This window comes from Hibiscus syriacus, unplaced genomic scaffold, assembly GCF_006381635.1.
Source record: "Hibiscus syriacus cultivar Baekdansim isolate YM2019G1 unplaced genomic scaffold, ASM638163v2 tig00002169_pilon, whole genome shotgun sequence".
In the NCBI taxonomy this organism is placed as follows: Eukaryota; Viridiplantae; Streptophyta; class Magnoliopsida; order Malvales; family Malvaceae; genus Hibiscus; species Hibiscus syriacus.
In genome coordinates, this window is record NW_024061913.1 from 807,659 (window position 1) to 830,854 (window position 23,196).

Here is a 23,196-nt window from a genome sequence, read left to right on the forward strand (position 1 = left end):
GAATGTGAGTTACCTTATGAACTGATGAAATTGGTGGAAAGGGAGGATAAACAGATTCTGCCTCATGCAGAGCCTATTGAAATCTTAAATCTAAGATACGATGAAAATAAGAAAGAGATAAAGATTTACACTGCCCTATCAACTAAGGGACGAAAAAGTCTGATCGAGTTGCTTCAAGAATAAAAAGACGTGTTCTCTTAGTCATATGAGGATATGTTAGGTTTATATACCGAGTTAGTGGTACACAAGCTATTGGTAAAGCCAAAATGTAAACTGGTACAAGAAAAGCTCAGAAGGATGAGACCCAAAATGCTACTGAAAATTAAAGAAGAAGTAAAGAAACAATTCGATATTGGGTTCTTGAAAGTAGACAAGTATCTGGAATTAGTGGCAAACATTGTTCTAGTACCCAAGAAGGATAGAAAATTTTGCATATGCGTTGACTATAGAGATCTTAACAGGGCCAACCCTAAAGATAATTTCCCTTTACCGCGCATAGACACCCTAGTAGACAATACTGCTTGAAACTCCATATTTTCATTCATGGATGGGTTTTCGAGTTACAATCAAATAAAAATGCATCATGAATATATGAAAAAGACTATGTTTGTCACCATGTGGGGCACGTTTTGCTACAAGGTGATGCCATTTGGGCTAAAGAATGCAGGGGCAACCTACCAGAGAGCCATGGTAACACTGTTCCTTGACATGATGCATAAGGAAATAAAAGTCTATGTTTATAACATGATTGTTAAGGTAAAAACGGAAGATGAACATGTAGAGAATCTAAGAAAACTCTTCCAAAGATTAAGAAAATGCCAGCTGAAACTCGATCCAAGCAAGTGTACATTCGGGGCAATATCTAGAAAACTCTTAGGGTTTATAGTAAGCAAAAAAAGGGATTGAATTAGAAGACAAAGTCAAAGCCATTCAAAATTTACCACCCCCACAAACTCAAAAAGAAGTTTGAGGATTGTTGGGAAGATTAAACTATATTGTCTAGTTTATTTCAAAATTAACCAAAAAGTGTGATTCCATTTTTTGCCTTTTCCGTAAAAATATCCCAAGGGTGTGGAACGATGATTACCAAGGAGCTTTTGAAGAAATAAAGGGATACTTGTCAAATGCTCAGTCTTAATGCCACCAATCTATGAAAACCATTAATTCTTAACCTGTCAATCTTCGAGAATTCAATGGGGGTGTGTATTAGAGCAACATGACCAAACTGAGAAAAAAAAGAGCAATCTACTACCTCAGAAAAAAAGTTCACTGATTACGAGGTAAGGTACTCACTGATCGAGAAATTTTGTTGTGCTTTAGTTTGGACTACTCGAAGGCATAGGCAGTATATGTTGTATCACACTACTTGGTTGATCTCCAAACTTGATCCTTTAAAATATCTAATGGGTGTACCCACTTTATTTGGAAGATTGACTTGTTGGCATATTTTATTGTATGAATTTGACATCCAATATGTAATCCAAAAAGTAGTCAAATGGAGTGCTATAGCTGATTTCATTACAAGCAGGGCTTCGGAAGAATATGAATCGTTAAACTTTGATTTCATGGATGAAGAGTTAATAGCTATGTTAGCTGAAGAAGCAGTTTCCTCTAATGATGAATATTGGAAAATGAACTTCGATGGTGCCTCGAATGCCTTGGGACACGAGATTTGGGCAATTTTGGTCTTAGCTAATGGAGAACATTATCCTTTCACTAGTCGACTGAACTTCAATTGCACAAACAACATGGCCGAGTATGAAGCATGTATTCTGGGTCTCAGAGCTGCCATTGAGCGTAAAGTAAAAACACTCAAAGTGTATGATGATTCAATTCTAGTAATTTATCAACTTAAAAGCAAATGGGAAACGAAAGACCCCAAGTTAGTGGAATACAATTGGTTGGTCATGGAGCTTATCAAAGAGTCTGAGGAAGTGACATTCCATTACCTCCATAGAAAAGAGAATCAAATGTAGATGCTCTAGCCACATTAGCATCATCCTTCAAAGGCAATGAACATTCAAGTACGATGCCTATTGAGATGCAAACTTATGAGTATCCAGCCCACTGCTATAGTATAAAAGAGAAAGAGGATGTAAATCATTGGTATTATGATATCCTACAATACATCAGATATCAAAGCTACATGAGCAAACAACTGAGAATGAAAAAAGAACTATTCGAAGAATAGTTGCATGATATGTGCTTGATGGCAAGATCTTGTACAAGAAAAGTCATGATCATGTTTTTTTTGAGGTGTGTGGATGTTAGAGAAGCTAAAACGATCATAGAAGAAGTGCATGAGGGAGTATGTGGTACTCATACTAATGGACAGGCAATGGATAGACAAATAATGAGAATTGGGTATTATTGGTCGACCCTGGAAACTGATTGTATCAATTATGCCACAAAATGTCACAAATCCAGATTAATTGAGACAATCTCCATGCCCCTCCTCATCCATTACATGTAATGATTACTCCGTGTCCATTCTCTATGTGGGGCATGGATGTTATTGGGAAAATCTCACCCAAAGCTTCTAATAGTCATCATTTCATATTGGTGGCAATAGACTACTTTAATAAGTGGGTAGAAGAAACTTCCTATGCAAATGTCACGTAGTCAATAGTTTGCAAGTTCTTAAAAAAGAGATTATTTGTCGATATGGGCTGCCAGAAAAGATCATCACCGATAATGCCTTGAATTTAAATAATAAGATGATGGATTCAGTGTGCAAGCAGTTCCAGATAAAACATCATAATTCCATCACTTATTTCCCAAAGATGAATGAGGCAATAGAGGAAGCCAATAAGAACATAAAGAGGCTCATAGAGAAAATGACTGAGACTTATAAAGACTGGAATGAGAAGCTATCATTTGCTCTATTTTCCTATCGAACTTTTATAAGGACGTCAACTGGGGAAACTCTATTTTCTTTAGAATATAGGATGAAAGTTGTGTTACCTATGGAGGTTTAAATTCCGTCACTTCGAGTGCTATCATAGGTTAAACTAGATGAACCAAAATGAGTGGAAGCTAGGTATGACCAGGTGAATTTGATTAAGGAGAAAAGATTAAAAGCTATATATCATGGACAAATGTACAAGAAGCGTATGATGAGGGCACATAACAAAAGAGTTCACCCACGAGAGTTTCAGGAAGGAGATCTGGTACTGATAAAGATTCTACCAATTCCAAAGGATTTCAAAGATAAATGGATGCCAAATTTGGAGGGAACCTATGTTGTAAAGAAAGCCTTTTTCCGGAGGAGCTTTGATCCTCACCAAAATGGATGGACTAGAGTTGCCTAACCCTATGAATTATGATGCTGTCAAGAAGTACTTCACCTGAAGAAGGAAACTGAAAAATGAAAAAAGAAAAAGAAAGAAAAAAAGAAAAAAGAAAAAAAAGAGAATAAACAAAAGGGGGTTCAAGATGAAAATTCGTAAAGGGCGTATTGAAACCAAATGAGGTCTTAAGTCGAAAACCTACCAATGACAGCTTAAGAATTGTGTAAATTCAAAATTCGTGCACAGGGGAGGTTCTAAATTAGTTTTGAAGACTTGAAATGGTAGTCAAGGTTAGGACTGGAAATCGAAAAGGCTTGGATAGCCAGAAAAGAAATGAAGAATGCATGAGATTCAAATATTGGTTTATGATATCCAACATTCGGGGAATTTGGTAGTACAGGGGAAATTTCTTATCCTTGTGCATTGTCATCATCCTCAAGATCTCTTTGATAGAAGGTACACTTGAGTCATTATGTGGCGTGCCAGTTCAAAAGCATTCGAACTATTGATATATGAGGATGCATACTGTGTTTTCTTTTAATTATTCCAGTTAAAAGTTTGCCATGTATTTACCCAAAAACTCTTTATTCATATGAATAAAAGAGGTCTTTTTCTTGTTAAAACCATGTAGCAAGCATCCTAATTGAAAATAAAAACATATGGATAAACTCAGAAAACATGAGATCATCGTGTATTATTATACAAATTTTTTTGGAAAGATGTAGTTATTCCGAAGCTGAAAATGGCTTTAGCATGAGGCTTGTGTGATATTGGGCTACGAAAATTTAAAGCCTTAGGCTACACATAAAAGATTAATAACATGGGATAATCCAAGAGGTTTGTCATTGATCAAGTAGCTGGTCGTAGAGTAAACAGATTCAGAGTCATGTTTAACCAAAGAGTATCTGACCAGAGTTGTCAGTCAGGATGAACTACTATTGATTTCTTAACCCCAAAATTCGACTGAATTACCAGGCTGTTGACAAAATAGAGTTCTCGTTCGAAAAGAAAAATACCCTAAAAAGAACTATACCATTGCACACTATCCGTGAATTGTGACTATTAAATATGGTCGCGAAATATATGAAAATATATATAATCGAACAAGTAATACAGTGATGAGTGAGTATCGTATAAACAGGGATTGGAGGAAATTTATAAATTCAATCAAAACAATTATCTATTTTACTCAAGTATAGTTAGTGATGATATGTACAAATAAGAATGTTATGGCAAAATGAAATGGATATTGGTGGGAATGGAATGATGGTGTGATGTGGAAGAAAACATAGATGTCGTGGAAAAATTGATGGAAATGTAGTGAAAAATTAAATTGTGTTTAGTGCAATCAAATGAAAATGTAAAGGCAAAACAAAATGTAAACACTGGACTTGAATAAAATTACTTGACAATCCTCACACAACAAGCTACTATGGGAATGAATGATAGGAGTAACTTAGGAAACTTAAGTTTAAATCTCAGTATGATCTTACTTCTATGCTTTATCTGCCTGATAGAGTTTACTAATGGTGCCCTATGCTATCTTTAGTCATGGGACTCGACAGATTCAAGATGCCATGGCAAAACCTATTGGCGTTAGCAAGTGCAGGGATGCTATTGGTTCAGATAACATGATATGTCACGGCAATACCTTTTAGTAGCTGCACTAACATCTAACCTCTAGACTGAGCACTATTCCTTTTAGTCAATTGAAATTCTAGCTTTATGTCTAAGGTTGGATTAGGCCTAGTTACTTCCTAGAACCCCTTGCTTATGTGGATCCTCCCTAGTTTCTTTCGAACACTAAGGACATGCTACTTAGTCATTCTCTCGAACACTAATCAATCTCTTAAGGAATGGCTACTCTCATAGCTCCTACAACCTTAAGGCATTAATCATCATAAACAAAACAAATAACAACATACAAAAAAAAAACCATCCATTAAAGTAAAACTTAAATATCCATAAGGAACTCCCACCAAATAAGACTAGTTCATGGTGGGGTTCGAATATTCCAAGAAACGAGGCATGGAATTAATCTGTTCCATACAACTCAAATAAGATAAATAAAAGTAAAGAGTAAAAGAATGGAGGCAAAGCCTTTGATACGCGCTACTAGAGCACGCCTCAGCCACCACGAACTGCCCTAGCTCGCTAGCTCCTCTCAAATGCCTAACTCGTCCCTCCCTCAAGCTTGGTAATGGAGGAATGCCATGGAAAAAATGATTGACGAAAAAAGGAGTAACATTTTTCTTCCAGCCGCCTCTTCACTCTTTTCTCTAAAATCCACCCCCTTAATCTGATGGCTTCATCTCCTATTTATAGTGGGGAATAAACCTATGGTTTTGTGTCAAAATTACCATAGTACCCTGAAGTTCATTCTTTTTACATGAGAGATGGTGTAAAGGTGGTAGTGGAACCCTCTTATGTGGCTGGCAGCAGAAATCACGTCTAGAAAATGGCACCTAGCTATTAATAAAATATAATTTTTTATGCCCATAAATGCCATCCGAGTTGTCACGACATTCGTATTCTGCTAGGCATTTCCAATCATTGTTCCCAAATTTTGCACATCATCAAACAAAACACCTTCACCATAACACAACACCGATTTCAAAATAAAATACCATGACAAAATATATTTCCAACACGTGCAACTATATGCTCCTAATGCATCTATATGATCCTATATGGGCTCATAGACAGTCAATAACTTAAGTTAAATTACACTAAATATGACCCTTTTACAGAGTTATCACACCCCCAAACTTAAGTTATTGCTTGTCCTCAAGCAATGTATAGTATTAACCAAAATAAAAATACCATGGCAAGTTCAGGTTCAAGATAGTCATATGGGATAGAATTACAGCCCTCAGAACAGTTGGCTTCAACATACTGGACTAGTTTGAGAAATCAAGTACTATCCCCTAGGGCAAGATCCTTCGTGTGAGTGTGTGCATGTGATTGTATCAAGTCCATGCTTAACAAATCTAGAAAATTTCTAAGCAAGCTCTCTTGTTTTGCCTCGACATTTACAAGTTACACTCACATTGTTTTCTTACTCTTCTTTTTTAAACTGCTACGAAGGGATTCACCCATCACACCTACCATCCCACACTCTAGGTGCAAGGGAGCATACTATCCACCCCCGAGCTAGTCAGTTAGAGTTATCACGTGACTGTTTTCATTCACTCATATGGCGTGGCTGCCATTTATTTAAATGCAGTTTTTAGACAATGTCGTGGTACAGATAAAAGTCCCTCTACAGTATGTCAAAGCATTTATTCGTAAAATTTTTTAATTTTTTAATATATGGGATTTTCATCATTCAAAGACATTATCAAAGTTTTATGCGAAGACATGCAAGAGTTATCTTATAATTTTTTTTAAGTTCCTTAAGCATGTAGAATATACAATCGTGTATCCAAAGGTTTCAAAGAAGCAAGTCCTAGAGTTGGTTCTATCATCCTCAATAGTCATATACATTCAATTCTAGCCATAAAAAGTTTGTCATCATTGGGCATCCTTAATTTATTCTAGAAAACTAATTCAAACACTTACTAATGTAATGTCATATTCATTCTACTTATACTATCATGCAATGATTTGAGATGCCCTACCTCCCCCAAACTTGAGAGAAGCATTGTCCTTAATGCTAAATAAAAACTAAAGTAAAACTAAACTACATGTTATGCAATGCAATACAAGGTACCTTGACTATTTATGGTGGTGGTACTATGGTTACCGTATGGCTATGCGACGCGAGCGCTTACACAATGGTGTGGGGCTGGAGTGTTCATAATCTGAAGGTGGTATAGTAGGGGGTCCTAAGGCCTTCAAGGATTAGGGTGAATTGAGGCTTCTCACATTCTGACACCCTCTTCAAATAGCGTTGACTCCTGCACAAAGGGAATTGTTACGGCATTTCCAATTGTGTTGCATTATGTGGCTTTGTGGGCTGAGGTGGTACTATTAGGGTTAGTCGTTGGGGCTCAATCTAATATTGCTTGGTTGTAGGCACGGTGTAGATTCGATCAATATCTTTCGGGTCATCCTCATTGTCTAGCTGTTGAGCATTTGCTGATCTCGTGGCATTTGCATATGTTCGTAAAAGTGTATCAGTTAAGACTAGAAGATCAAGAGCTACATGCGAAAGGAGTTCTATGAAGGTTGTTTCTATATCCTCATCCCGTCACTTGATATAGGAAAAAAAGGTCTTCAGGTTGTTGGTCAGATTCATCACTTGGTCTTGGGTCTACTTGGCCAGAAGTGTTGTAATTTACCGTGGAATTTGTATAGATGGGTGGACATCATAAGCAATGCCATTGTTTGTGTGAACACCAATTGAGTATTCCTTCTAACTGGGAGCATCTATTGTAGGGGCTTTACCCCTGTCTACATGTTTGGGAGTCTGTTCTTTCCAAAATATCTCAAATTGTTATGGCAGTTTTGTCTCGTTCGATTGGAGCTCCAGTGTGACGAAAATGGCCCACACATATAACAGTTCAACCTTCAAAATATTTTACCTTGACATTTTGTGTCTTTCATATCTGAATTGTAGGACCTTTGTAGTAGTATTGTCTCCTTCAAAGTGCACTCTGTATGAAGCTGAATGGTAGTGGAATGAGATCTCTTTTCGCTTCTTTTTGCTGTGGTAACTTGTAATCATTTGGGAAGCAAATACTTTGAAGGGGTCGGGGTCATCCCTATGATAGTAACCACCATCGTGTACGACCTTGTTCTTTCCTAGACTATTGAAGTAAGGAAGTAAAACAACACTAACAAGAAAATTGACAATGTCAACATACCATAAAATTTCCGTGGCAAATAATAATTTATCGTTAGGGTATTTTTCCTTAATCTCCATTTCATTCCTTAATTCTTTCAAAATTTCTAGCCTAGACAAATAAACAAATACTTAGGGTTTAGGAAGAGCAAATTTAATAGAATTCAAAGTTTCAAATTTCATACTTGGTCTAGCTATGGGTAAGCTAGATTGACTTATCTTCTTTGGAGTATCATTGAGCTCCTCCTCGTCTTCTTCATCATGCTTCAAGTGATTATCAGTGCATAAAAATTTTTCGTAGAAAAATTCTACAGCTTTTCTTTGGTCATTAACTCATGTTGGTAGGAGTTTTTATTTTGTCGTGGCAAAATTTTTCTTATCTTCATTGGTTGCACTATTTTAATCATCATCCTTGTTTTCCATCGAATGTGAATATTCTTGTATCTTCGAATCTTTGTACACAATCTCATGACCGGGCTCTCTGAGTATCTCCTCCCAAACATAGTATCTTTGTAAATTTGGTGCCATTCCTTAAGGTGATTATACCACAATGCTCCATGTCTTGAGCCTTAGTGACTTTAGTATCACTAGGTAGACTGCCATGTGGGCGAGAATGTAATGCCATGGCAATTTGGCCAACCTGACCCTCCAAGGCCCTCAAAGATGAGTTGTAGCTTTGACTTGGCTTTTTATAGAGGTCACATGGTCATGCAACATGGTCTTCATGGTTGCGATATAATCTTGAATTGTGGCCTCTAAAGAACTTGTGTTGGATGAAGATGACATTCCCTTGTTAGAATTATGCCATGGCATATTCGTTTGAAAACCTTGGGAGTCATTGAAATTTTACTTCCTAGAGGGCTGACTAACATTGATGGTTCTTTGATTTCCCCAAGAGAAGTTTGGATGATCACACCATCCAAGATTATAGGTGTTAGAATAGGGGTTGTTATTTCCTCAACTGTAGTTCTCTACATAGTTGATGGACTTCTAATTTATCACACACTCGCTCTCATGGTGATTACCATGACATAATAGACATGCTGTGTTGGTTGCCTTCACTTCTTTCACCTCACTTTATTGTTGTAAATTCTTCAACATATTGGTGATGGCAAAAAGTTGGGCAGACACATAATTCGTAGTATTCAACTCAAATGTCCAGGTGCTTTTTGCCCGGCTCTAAGCCTTGAAGATGAAAACTGATAATCATTATTGGCAATCCTATCCAGGATTTCAAATGCCTCTCTAGGTGAATTATCGAGCAATGTTCCATTTTCCAAGGCATCTAACATCATCCTTATGGGTGCATTGGTTCCATTGCAGAACATCATCCAGTCATGGAATCCATGAATGGTGCACTTGCGAAGCAAACTTTTGTATTGGTCCCAGCACTCATACATAGACTTTTCATCACCTTGTCGAAAATACGCTATGACATTCATAAGATGGTTGTTCATATTTGGTGGATTATGCCATAGAAATTTTTTTTGTACAAGTATACCCAGGACCTTATAAAGCCAGAAGATACTCTATTAAGCCATGCCCTGGCGTGATCTTTCAAAGAATATGAAAATAACATCAATTTCAGCACATCTTCATGCACACCTTGTTATCGAAATGAGTCAATAACCTTCAAAAATGCCCGAACATGTTACCTTGCATCCTCATGAGGAGCACCACCAAACTATCCAATCAAGTCTAACATGTCAAACATAACCGGTTTGAGCTCGAAGTGGGCTTCCTGAATCTTGGGTACCGTAATTCTAGGATTTAGGTCATCCATGATAGGGTTTAAGTGATCTTGAATAGTACGAGGCCTAGCTGCATTCCCAATATTCAAAATGCCTCGACATTCTGATCTTCCTCTTGTTCATTTCCTTGATTTATGATCTGATACATGTTTGCTTGAGCATGTTGAGTACGTAAAATAAAAACCTGAAAAAGACAAGGAAAATAACAAGTAAAACTATACAAAACAATGAACAAGTAAAATAAAAATGCTATGACAAAACTAATTAACTTCTAGTTGTCAATCCCCGACAATGTCGCCAAAATCTTGTCCATGAATTATGACTACTAAATATGGTCGCGAAATATGTGCAACTATACACAATTGAATAAGTAATACAGTGATGAGTGAGTATCATATCCATAGGGATTGGAGGAAATTTATAAGTTCAATCAAAGCAATTATCTATTTTACTTAAGTATAGTTAGTGATGGTATGTACAAATGAGAATGTTGTGGAAAAATGAAATGGATGTTGGTGGGAATGGAATGATAGTGTGATGTGAAAGCAAATGGAGATGGCGTGGAAAATTGATGGAAATGGCGTGACAAATTAAATTGTGTTTAGTGCAATCAAATGAAAATGTAAAGGGAAAACAAAATGTAAACACTAGACTTGAATAAAATGACTTGACAATCCTCACACAACAAGCTCTATGGGAATGAATGATAGGAGTAACTTAGGAAACTGAAGTTTACTTCTCAGTATGATCTTATTTCTATGCCTTATCTGCTCGACAGAGTTTACTAATGGTGTCCTATGCTATCTCTAGTCATGGGACTCGACAGATTCAAGATGCCATGGAAAAACCTATTGGCGTTAGCAACTGCAGGGATCCTATTGGTTCAGATAACAGGATATGTCACGGCAATACCTTTTAGCGTAAGCACTAACATATAACCTCTTGACCGAGCAGTACTCCTTTTAGTCGATTGAAATCCTAGCCTTATGTCTAAGCTTGGATTAGACCTAGTTATTACCTATAACCCCTTGCTTATGTGGATCCTCCCTAGTTTCTCTCGAACACTAAGGACATGCTACTTAGCCATTTTCTCGAACACTAAGCAATCTCCTAAGGAATGGCTACTCTCATAACTCCTACAACCTTAAGGCATTAATCATCATAAATAAAACAAAAAACAACATACAAAAACAACCATTCATTAAAGTAAAACTTAAATATCCATAAGAAACTCCCGACCACCGCGAACTGTCCTAGCTCGCTAGCTCCTCTAGGGCGCCTAGCTCGCCACTTCCTCGTGCTTGCAAATAGAGGAATGCCACGAAAAAAGCGATTGACGGAAAATGAAGGAACCTTTTTCTTACAGCTGTCTCTTCACTCTTTTCTAAACAATCTACCCCTTAATCTAGTGGTTTCATCTCCTATTTATAGTGGGGAATAAACCTAGGGTTTTGTGTCAAAATTACCATAGTACCCTAAAGTTCATTCCTTTCACGTAAGAGATGGTGCAGAGGTGGTAGTGGGCCCCACATATATGGCTGGCAATAGAAATCACGTGTAGACAATGATAGTTGGCTCTTATTAAAATATCTTTTTTTTATCTTTTCTGCCCAAAAATGTCATCTGAGTTGTCATGGCATTCGTATTATGCTTAGCATTTTCAATCAGTGTTCCCAAATCCTGCACATCATCAAATAAATCACCTTCACTATAACGCATCACCGATTTCAAAACAAAATGTCACAGCAAAATATATTTCCACCACTTGAAACTATATGCTCGTAAATGCATCTGTATGATCCTGTATAGGATCTTAAATATAAAATAACTTAAGTGAAAAGGCCATAAATATGGCCTTTTAACGGAATTATCACACACATTTTAGGAATAAATAGGATCATGACATAAAATGCATGATAATGATAAATACAATTAAGTACTCACGGGTTCTCTAAAAGGAAAAGATGGAGATGTAAGGACCCAACATATAAGTAACCAATTAAGTACACATGATGTCAAAGCATGCAACAGAGGCAACGATGAGATGGTACGATTATTGGATAAGTTGACATCAAGGGAAATCGATACAGCGGTGGTTTGGAAATAGTGAAGCTTCATGCACCGATTGACGTTGATTCACGGTGCGACGAGGCTTGAGTCTTTGTCATCGATCGACAGTGAACTGAGCCAGGGTAATAGAGGGAATAACAGTGGCCAAACAGTAGTGGTTTGGTAAGGCCGATAAGGGGGTGTAGGTTGGGGATTAGGGATTTGGGAATTGGTAATTTTGGGTATATAACCTGGGCTTTAAGCCTTAAGTAAAATTTTAATAATAAATTAAAAAAATTGTGGCGTAGCCTAGATGGTAGGGGGTGGGTGGTAAGGGTTCGAACCCCGTGGTAACCACTTAATTTCTTTATTTTTTCCATGTTGATAGAAAATGGGTAAATTTAAGGATAGGTCCCTGAACTTCTAGTAGCTTTCTAAAACGTGCTAGAAGTTCCAAAAATTTCATTTTGGTCCCCAAATTTCATTAAATTGATTATTTAAAATTTAATTTATTATTTTAAAAAATATAAGGTTGTTACAATTCTTCCCCTAAAAGAAATTTTATCATCGAAATTTACCAAGAGTAAACAGACGTGAGAATTGAGTCTTTATGTATTCTTTTGTCTCCCAACTAGCTTCTGTAGGACCACGGTTACTCCATCGAACCTTTACCATTGGAATACGCTTGCTCCTCAGCACACTTTCATCTCGATCTAAAATTTGAACATGCTCCTCTTAATAGGATAGATCTGGCCTCAACATCCTCTAACTGAATTACGTGGCTAGGAGTCAGACGATAGAGCCTCAACAAGGACACATGAAAGAAATCATGAATACAACTGAGTTGGGGAGGTAACTCGAGCTAATATGAAGTTGGTCCTACTCTCTTCATAATTTGGTAAGGCCCAATAAATCTCTGAGTAAATTTACCTTTACACCAAAATCTCAACACTTTCTTTAATGTATTTACCTTCAAAAAGACCTTATATATATCCTCAAACTCGATATATTTCCTTATCTTGTTAGCATAAGACTTTTGCCTTTCAAATTCCTTCTTCAGGTGGTTACAGATCAACGTGATGGTTTTCTCAGTCTCACGCACAAATTAAGGTCCCAAAGTGTTTCTATCACATAATTTTGTCCAAAAGATCAGGGTACGACATCTACGCCCATACAGTGCTTCGTACGGTGCAATACGATATTGGCGTAGTAGCTGTTCTTATAGGCAAACTCAGCGAAGGAAAAAAAGTTCTCCCAACTACTACTAAAGTCAATCCCATAACCCCACAACTTATACTCATGAATCTAAATCACTCACTCAGACTGACTGTCACTCTATGGGTGGAAAGCTATATTGAAATTTAGTTTAGTACCCAGAGCCTCATGCTCCTAAAATATCAAAGTAAATCTCGGATCTCGATCAGAAATAATAGTTAGCGGAACACCATGCAATCTGATGATTTTTAGATATACAATCTAGCTAACCTGTACAATAAATAATTTACCCACATAGGAATAAAACGAGTTGACTTAGTAAGTCTATCAACAATCACCCAAACAGAATCCTTTTTCAAAGGGGTCAAAGGCAAGCCGGTAACAAAATCCATAGTAATACGCTCCCATTTCCAATCGGGAATCTTGATAGGTTGTAATATACCCGATAGATGTTTGTGCTCTGCCTTAACTTGTTGACAAGTCAAACATCTAGCCACAAAATCAGAGATATCCTTCTTTATGCCAATCTAATGGTGCATCTCTCTCAGATTTTGGTACATCTTATCTCCTCCGGGGTGCATTGCATAAGGGATATTATTAGCCTAGCTAAGGATAGCCTATCTCATCTTTGCATCATCAGGCATGCAATATCGACCTTTGAACCATAAAACTCCATCCTAGTCAAAAGCATAATTTGAGGTAGTCCTCTACTCCACTTACTCAAATATGGGAAGCAGTTATCAAAAGGTTACTTGGCCTTGATCTCCTCGGCCAAGGTTGGCTTGACCTGCAATTCTTCTAACAAAATGCATTTATCATATAACTTCATCCTGGTAAATAAAGACCTCTGATTAACTATTACTTTCCAGCTTAAAGCATCCGCAATGACATTAGCTTTACCCGAATGATAGTCAATCTCGTAATCATAATCCTTCAGAAGCTCAAGGCAAAGACGTTGCCTCAGATTAAGTTTCTTCTGGGTCAGAAGATACTTCAGACTCTTATTATCAGTGAAGATGTAACAATTCTCTCCATAGAGATAATGTCTCTATATCTTTAAAGAAAAGATTACAGCTGCCAACTCTAAATCATGGGTCGGGTAATTGAACTCATACGACCTCAGTTGATGGGATGCATAAGCTACTACCCCCTTTTGTATCAGAACACAACCAAGTCCAGAGTGTGAAGAATCACTATACACTGAAAAATCCTTCCCTGACTTAGGTTGAGTAAAAAATGGAACTTGAGGCAAAGTCGTCTTCAATTTCTCAAGGCTCTCCTACTATGCATCGCCCTAGGAAAAAGAAACATTATTCCTCAACAATTTTGTCAAATGAGTGGCAATGATCGAAAAGCCCTTGACAAAACTTCGATAATACCCAGCTAAACCCAAGAAAATACAAATCTTAAAGATATTCTTTGGTTGCATCCAACTCACAATGGCCTCAATTTTACTTGAATCGACCTCAATACCCTTTTTCGAAATAATATGCCCAAGAAACGACACCTCTCGATTCAAAATTTCACACTTGCTCAGTTTAGGATACAGACGATGCTTTCGCAGTGTCTGTAGAACAATCCTCAAGTGCTCATCATACTATGCCTCATTCCCGGAATAAACCATAATATCATCAATAAAAAACCCTATGAACTAATCTAAATAGGGCGGGGCCAAAGCACACAATTCATCAGGTCCATAAAAGTTGCAGGAGCTTTCACTAGACCAAAAGGCTTCAAAAATTCCATCTCATACTCAGAATTTGACATGTCTCCCTGTACCAAGTCTTAGAACTGCTATCGCATCCCACCCAAATAACACTCTCCAAGGAAACGCTTCCTAAAGCGCTATTTGAAAAAAATCCCCCGTCATACGAACAACAGAAACACTACTCACAACTAACTCCCACTAAGTGTGGACATTCTTGTCTAGCATCAAAACAACACCTAGATACCTCTTCGATGGATCCAAACCCAACTAGTCCATACGTCTCTCTGTATCACAGAGCCAATCTTCAGCTTCAGTAGGAGCTCCGCTAGTCTGACCTCTAAAAATCCTGACCTAATTGGCGATCAAGGTCTACATAGTCGTGACATCAGGTACGACACCATCAGCTCTGACCACACCCATAATCAACTGTAGGAACTACCTACCAAGTGTCTCATCTAACACCACTCTCATAAGATAAGCACCAACGGCTAGTGCTCCCCTGATCGGTATCGTCATATCAATTGCAAGACCATGCGGTAGATCTATATTAAAATCATCTATCAAGTCAGCGGCCAGGTCGACGACCTTGTCTAGCGCTTATAGGGAGGATCTCAGCTCACTACAATAATTAAACTTAGGGTTAGATTTGGCACTGGAGTACTAGAAATATTTAACTTGTAAAAACATGTGACATGGCTTATAGAAATTTTGTAAAACATTTTCAAAATTGTGTAAACTTTTATGTAAGACCCATTCACAGTCTGGGGTTTAAAAACTAAAAGTTCTGATACTAATTAAATTTAACCCCTAATCCCGGTCTATGCGTTACAACTACATCTAATGGATTACAATAAAATTTCCAAAAACATTTTCTATAATTTAGAATCTTATTACAAACATTATCTAACAAAAAGAGCATATAGTTAAAAACGATAAAAATTTTATCGAGTAACTATTAATCCGTCAGTGGCTGAATAAAGTAAAAATACATCATAATTCGTATCGTAATGAAAATCACAAACATAAGTATTTCAAAATAAGGGCATATGTCACCGCAAATAAAGCAGTTCAAAATATAGATACATGAAAACACAAAATTCTATAAGAATGTGTCGATCCTTTAAGTGTCTGGTTCTGGATGCCTATCCAAAAGTATATGAAAGGGGGAAAACAATTTGAAAATGGTGAGCTAGGTAGCTCAGTGTGTCCCAATAGTGCAAATAAAACATAATAGATAAAACAACAAATAAGTGTTTTAGTAAGGTTTCGTAAAGGTCATCGATAAGTTGAATTTAAAACTCATAGTTACCCTTCTCTAGTACACCAAAATGGAGTCCCCCCATAACAGCATCCGTAAGGGCTACCTTATACCCATTGGGTATAAAAGCCATCCCATGGGAGTACCTCCGAGCCTGATAGCCTACCCAAGAAAGTTCTCAGGGTCTGAGAGCCTACCCAAGGGTTGCCTTAGGTCCGTAAGGTATTACCAGCTTGATCAGAGCTGAACCTCCATAGTCTAGTATCATACCCAAAACAATATCTCAATAAAATTGTTCACATAGTAAGCAATAATTTCCATGAATCCATAATTAGCATAATCATATTTCTATTGAAAACAAATAATCAGATAGCATATATCATTCAGCCATAGTTCATAAACCATAAAATAGTAAATCCTAAATTTCGATAAAACGCATTTCAAAACAAATAAAATAGTCATGTAGCACATATGTAACATACCTCACAAAATACGGTCGGCCAGAGTGACTACTGAGCACCTGCTTCACTATGCTCTGAAGCAGTACTTGAACCTAATTTATAATAAAATTGGGTTACTATAGAAGTAACATTTTTAATCTATGTAATCATAAGGTTTACGAGTGATTACTGGCTCACAAGTTCAAACAGATTAAGATGAGCTGGGTCAAGCTGTCGAACAATCGGGAGAGCCTCATTTAGCTTCAAATAACAATATACGATCAATATCTAACCTTAATTTAATTATTTGTAATCAAATTACTCAAGTACACATGCATGTTTGGGTTTGGTAAGGCCGACGAGGGGGTACGAGTTGAGGATTAGGGATTTGAGAATTGGGAATTTTGGGTATATAAATAGAGCTTTAAGCCTTAAGTAAAATTTTAATAATAAATTAACATGAATAGTGGACAAGCCTAGATGGTAGGGGCATGGGTATCCTTCCTGGGTGGCAGGGGTTTAAACCCTGTGGCAACCTCCTAATTTCTTTATTTTTTTCTCTGCTGACAAAAAATAGGTAAATTCAAGGCTAGGTCCTTAAACTTCCTATATTTTTCTAAAACATGCTACAAGTTCCTAAAACTTGCAATTTGGTCCCCAAATTTTATTAAATTAATTCTTTAAATTTTAATTTATTATTTTTAAAAATATAAGGTTGTTACATACTATGTGAACAGTTTCATTGAGATATTGTTTCAGGTAGGATAGTGGAGTATGGAGGTTCAGTGTGTCCCAAAAGTGCAAATAAAACATAATAGATAAAACAACAAATAAGAGTTTTAGTAAGGTTTCGTAAAGGTCATCGATAAGTTGAATTTAAAACTAATAGTTACCCTTCTCTAGTACACCAAAATGGAGTTCCCCCCATAACTGCATCCGTAAGGGCTACCTTATACCCATTGGGTATAAGAGCCATCCCATGGGAGTACCTCCGAGCCTGATAGCCTACCCAAGAAAGTTCTCAGGGTCTGAGAGCCTACCCAAGGGTTGCCTTAGGTCCGTAAGGTATTACCAGCTTGATCAGAGCTGAACCTCCATAGTCTAGTATCCTACCCAAAACAATATCTCAATAAAATTGTTCACATAGTAAGCAATAATTTCCATGAATCCATAATTAGCATAATCATATTTTTAGTGAAAACAAATAATCAGATAGCATATATCATTCAGCCATAGTTCATAAACCATAAAATAGTAAATTCTAAATTTCAGTAAAATGCATTTCAAAACAAATAAAATAGTCATGTAGCACATATGTAACATACCTCACAAAATACGGTCGGCCAGAGTGACTACTGAGCACCTGCTTCACTATGCTCTGAAGCAGTACTTGAACCTAATTTATAATAAAATTGGGTTACTATAGAAGTAACATTTTTAATCTATGTAATCATAAGGTTTACGAGTGATTACTGGCTCACAAGTTCAAACAGATTAAGATGAGCTGGGTCAAGCTGTCGAACAATCGGGAGAGCCTCATTTAGCTTCAAATAACAATATACGATCAATATCTAACCTTAATTTAATTATTTGTAATCAAATTACTCAAGTACACATGCATGTTTGGGTTTGGTAAGGCCGACGAGGGGGTACGAGTTGAGGATTAGGGATTTGAGAATTGGGAATTTTGGGTATATAAATAGAGCTTTAAGCCTTAAGTAAAATTTTAATAATAAATTAACATAAATAATGGACAAGCCTAGATGGTAGGGGCGTGGGTATCCTTCCTGGGTGGCAGGGGTTTAAACCCTGTGGCAACCTCCTAATTTCTTTATTTTTTTCTCTGCTGACAAAAAATGGGTAAATTCAAGGCTAGGTCCTTAAACTTCCTATAATTTTCTAAAACATGCTACAAGTTCCTAAAACTTGCAATTTGGCCTAAATTTTATTAAATTAATTCTTTAAATTTTTATTTATTATTTTTAAAAATATAAGGTTGTTACATACTATGTGAACAGTTTCATTGAGATATTGTTTCAGGTAGGATAGTGGAGTATGGAGGTTCAGCTCTGATAAAGCTGGTAATACCTTACAGACCTAAGGTGACCCTTAAGTAGGCTCCGAGGCCCCAAAAACTTTCTTGGGTAGGCTATCAGTCTCCAAAGTACTCCCTTAGGATGGCTCCTATACCCAATGGGTATAAGGTAGCCCTTATGGATGCAGTTCTAGGGGAACTGCATTTTGGTGTAGGGAGGAAAGTAACTATGAGTTTTAAATTAAACTTATCGATGACCTTTATGAAACCGTACTTAAACACTTATTGATTGTTTTATCTATTATGTTTTATTTGCACCTATCTCACCCTTTTCAAAATGTTTTCCCCCCTTTCAGATACTCTTGGATTTGCACCCCAAACCAGACATTTGGAGGATCGACACATTCTTACAAAACTTATTGTTGTAATGTTTCTATATTTTGAACTACTTTATTTACGGTGACATGTGCCCTTCTTTTTAAATACTTATGATTATGATTTTCATTATGATACGAATTATGATGTTTTTTATTTTATTCAATCACTGATGGATTGATATTTACTCGACTAAATTTTTATCATTTTAACTATGTGTTTTTTTTAGATATTGTTTATAATACAATTTTAAATTATTAAAACTGTTTTTGACAATTTTATTATAATCCGCTAGATCTAGTCGTAACGCATAGGTTGGGTCTAGGGGTTACATATATTGGTATCGAAGCTTTTGTTTTTTAAACCCAGACTTTTAATGGGTTTTACATAAAAGTTTACACTATTTTGAAAATGTTTTACAAAATTTATGTACGACCATGTCACCCGTTTTTACAAGTTAAATGTGTTCAATACTCTAGTTCCAAATCTAACCCCAAGTTTAACTCTTATAGTGAGCTGAGATCCTCCCTAAAAGAGTTAGACGAGGTCATTGACCTGGCCATGGGTGAGGTCAATCTTCTAGAATCGCTGATTTGATAGACGATTCTAATATAGATCCACCATCTACTCCTAGAATTTATATGATGGCACTCCGCTAGTGTTGATTCTACGAGATTAGTGTTAGATGAGACTCTCGGTAAGTAGTTTCTACACCTGATTTAGGGTCTAATCAGAGCTATCGATGTCTTACCTGAGGTCCCAATTACGTAGACCATGATCACCAATGGGATCAAGACTTTTAGAGGTTCGACTAGTAGAGCTCCTATTGAAGCTGAAGACTGGCTTTATGATACATAGAGGTGTATGGGTGAGTTTGGATTGGATCCATCGAAGAGGTATCTAGAAGTTGTTTCTATGCTAGACGGGAATGCCCAAACCTGATGGGAGTCAGTTGTGAGTAGTGTTCTTGTTGATCGTCTAACTTGGGATTTTTTCAAATAGCACTTCATGAAGAGTCTCCTTGGAGAGCACTATTTAGCTGAGAGGAGACAGTTGTTCTAGTACTTGGTGTAAGGATACATGAAAGTCTCCGAGTATGAGATGGAATTTTTGAAGCTGCTGAACTATGATGCTAGTTTGGTTCCCACTGAGAGGGACAGATGCCACAAGTTTGCCTTAGGACTCAGATATGAGTTGCGTAGGCAGGTTGTGACCTATTAGGATAAGACTTTTGATGTTTTCGTGGGTATAGCGAAGGATGTTGAGGAGATGGAGGCCTTGGCTCTAGTTAAAGATCAAGTAGATCAAGAATGACCTATGTGGTCTTTCAGCCCAACCAAGTCTTCAACACGTCCTGAGAAGAGGACTCGTATTTCGACCCCAAAGGAGTAATATCAGTTCTAGGCCTGCAACATCTCCACTCCCAGTTGTTAGTCGTGGTGGTTCATCCAGTTTGTGTCAAGTGTCTGTTTGTGACTTTTTTAGATATTGACACGAGGGAGAGTGTCTAAAGAAGACATGTTCTTGCTTCCATTGTGGATCCAGTGATCACTTTCATAGAGACTATCCACAACTAGCGTTGTTAGAGCGGAAAACTACCTAGACTCCTGAACGTTCTCAAGCTTTAGTGTAGAACCCATCTAGAGGTCGTACTAAGGGAAAGAATCCTAGAACAGTTTCCATAGAAGACAGTAAAGCCTGATCCCAGCATGGTAGAGGGTCAGCAGTATCATAGGCTAGACAGTTAGTTCTGGTGTATGCCACCAGACGTCGGGATACCAAGATGAGCCTAAGGTTATCGTATGCACATTTACTATTTATTTTGTTCCATACTTTGCTCCACTAATTCCTATGTTTCAAGTTCGGTATCTCGAGAACTTTAAATTCTGATAGAGGACACCGAGAGTGTCATTAATGTTATAACTCTAGTATGACATTAAGTTGTTATGAATAAGGCATTCAAACATTATCCTCTAGATATTCAAGGTGAAATTTTCTTCACCGACCTTATGGAGCTTTATTTAGAGGAGTTTGATCTGATTATGGGGATGGACTGATTGAATGAACATCGGGTCAATCCAGATTACGAGTACAAGAGAGTTACTCTGAAGACCTCCGATGGTCGAACTGTTATGTTAATTTGCTAGGGTCGAGGGTATATTTCTAATATAGTATCAACTTTGGTTGTCAATCAAATGATCCGAAAGGGATATGAAACTTTCATCACCTGTATCTTGAACATGAAAGGCTCATTGTCCAAGATTTAGGATATTTGTTTAGTTAGCGAGTTTACCGATGTCTTTCCTGAAGAGTTGCCAGGGTTACTCCTGATAGAGAGTTCGAGTTCGAGATTAAGACTTATCCTGGATCTGTACCTGTTTTCATGGAACCCTATCGGATGGCCCTAAATGAACTTAAGGAGTTAAAGGTCCAGTTACAGGAATTACTTGATCGAGGTTTCATCAGATATAGTTACTCACCCTGGGGAACTCCATTCCTTTTCCTGAAATAGAATAATGGATCCCTTAGGCTATGTATTGATTACCGAAAGTAGAATAAGTTGACATTTAAGAATAAGTACCCACGCCCTAGGATTGATGACATATTCAATCAATTGCGAGAACTATAGTATTCTCGAAGATTGATATTCATTCAAGGTACTATCAGTTGAAGGTTAAGGGATCAGATGTTACGAAGACTATCATCTATACTAGATATGGGCATTATGAGTTTCTGGTGATGCCTCTTGGTTTGACAAATGATCCCACAGTTTTCATATATCTGATGAATCGCTGGTTCTGACCTTATTTAGATCAGTTCATAGTAGTTTTTATTGAATGATATTTTGGTCTATTCCCAGAATGAGGCAGAGCATGACGAGCACTTAAGGATTCTTCTGAAGACGCTGAAAGAGTATTGTCAATATGCAAAGCTGAGCAAGTGTGAATTTGGCTTCGAGAGGTGTCGTTTATTGGGAATATTGTTTCGATGAAGGTATTCAGGTCGATCTGAGTAAAATTGAGGCCATTCTGAGTTGGAAGTGACCCAATAATATCTTCGAGATTCATAGTTTCTTAGGTTTAACCGGGTATTATCGATGTTTTGTTGAGGAATTTTCGATCATTGTCGTTCCTTTGACAAAATTGTTGAGGAAGAATGTTTCGTTCGACTAGGGCGATGCACATTGGGAGAGTTTTGAGAAATTGAAGATGACATTGACTCAATATCCAATTTTGACTCAACCTGAGGCTGGGAATGATTTTACGGTGTATAATGATGCTTGACACTCTGAACTTTGTTGTGTTCTGATGCAAGAAGGGATGGTAGTCACTTATGTATCCCGTCAGCTGAGGCCGTATGAATGTAATTACCCGACCCATGATTTGGAGTAGACAGTTGTAATCTTTGCTTTAAAGATATGGAGACACTATCTCTATGGAGAGAAGTGTTACATCTTCACTTATCACAAGAATCTGAAATATCTTCTGACCCAGAAGAAACTTAATCTGAGGTAGAGTCGTTGGCTCGAGCTTTCTAAGGATTATAATTGCGAGTTTGACTATCATCCGGGTAAAGCTAATGTCATCGCGAATGCTCTAATCCAAAAATCCATAGTTGATCTGAGGTCTTTATTTTCCAGGATGAAGTTATATGATAATGGCATTCTGTTAGAATAATTGTAGGTCAACCCGATCTTGGCCGAGGATATCAAGGCCAAGATAGCTCATTGCTCTCCATTTTTGACCAAGTGAACCAAGGGACTACCTCAGATTATGCTTTCGACCAGGATAAAGTTTTAAGTTTCAAAGGTCGATATTGTGTGCCTGCTGATGCAGAGCTGAGATAGTTTATCCTCAGTGAGTCTCATAGTAGTCTTTGAGCTATACACCCCATAAGAGATAAGATGTACCAGAATCTGAGAGACAATACCATTGGGTTGGTATGAAAAAGGACATATATGATTTTGTGGCTAGATGTTTAACTTGTCAACAAGTTAAGTAAGAGCACCAGCATTTGTCAGGTTTGCTACAGCTTATCAAGATTCCCAAGTGGAAATGGGAGCGTATTACTATAAATTTTGTTATTGGCTTGCCCTTGACCCCTTTGAAAAAGGATTATATCTGGGTGATTTTTGATAGACTTACTAAATCAACTCATTTTATTCATGTACAGGTAAATTATTCGTTGGAAAAGTTGGTTAGATTGTATATATTAGAGATCATTAAATTGTGTGATGTTCTACTAACTACCATTTCTGATCGAGATCCGAGATTTACTTCAAGATTCTG

At 37.2% G+C, this 23,196-nt stretch overlaps 1 protein-coding gene across 1 annotated transcript; it reads left to right on the plus strand.

The window, feature by feature from the left end:
• Nucleotides 1–1,403: 1,403 nt before the first annotated feature.
• On the plus strand, nucleotides 1,404–1,976 carry LOC120137848. The gene has a single exon (XM_039153498.1). It carries the CDS (start codon nucleotides 1,404–1,406, stop codon nucleotides 1,974–1,976), a length of 573 nt encoding a protein of 190 aa, XP_039009429.1.
• The last annotated feature ends 21,220 nt before the right edge of the window (nucleotides 1,977–23,196 follow it).

Excerpts from the sequence above, each read along its gene's own strand:
- LOC120137848 (XM_039153498.1), top strand. The coding sequence starts at position 1,404 with ATGGGTGTACCCACTTTATTTGGAAGATTGACTTGTTGGCATATTTTA.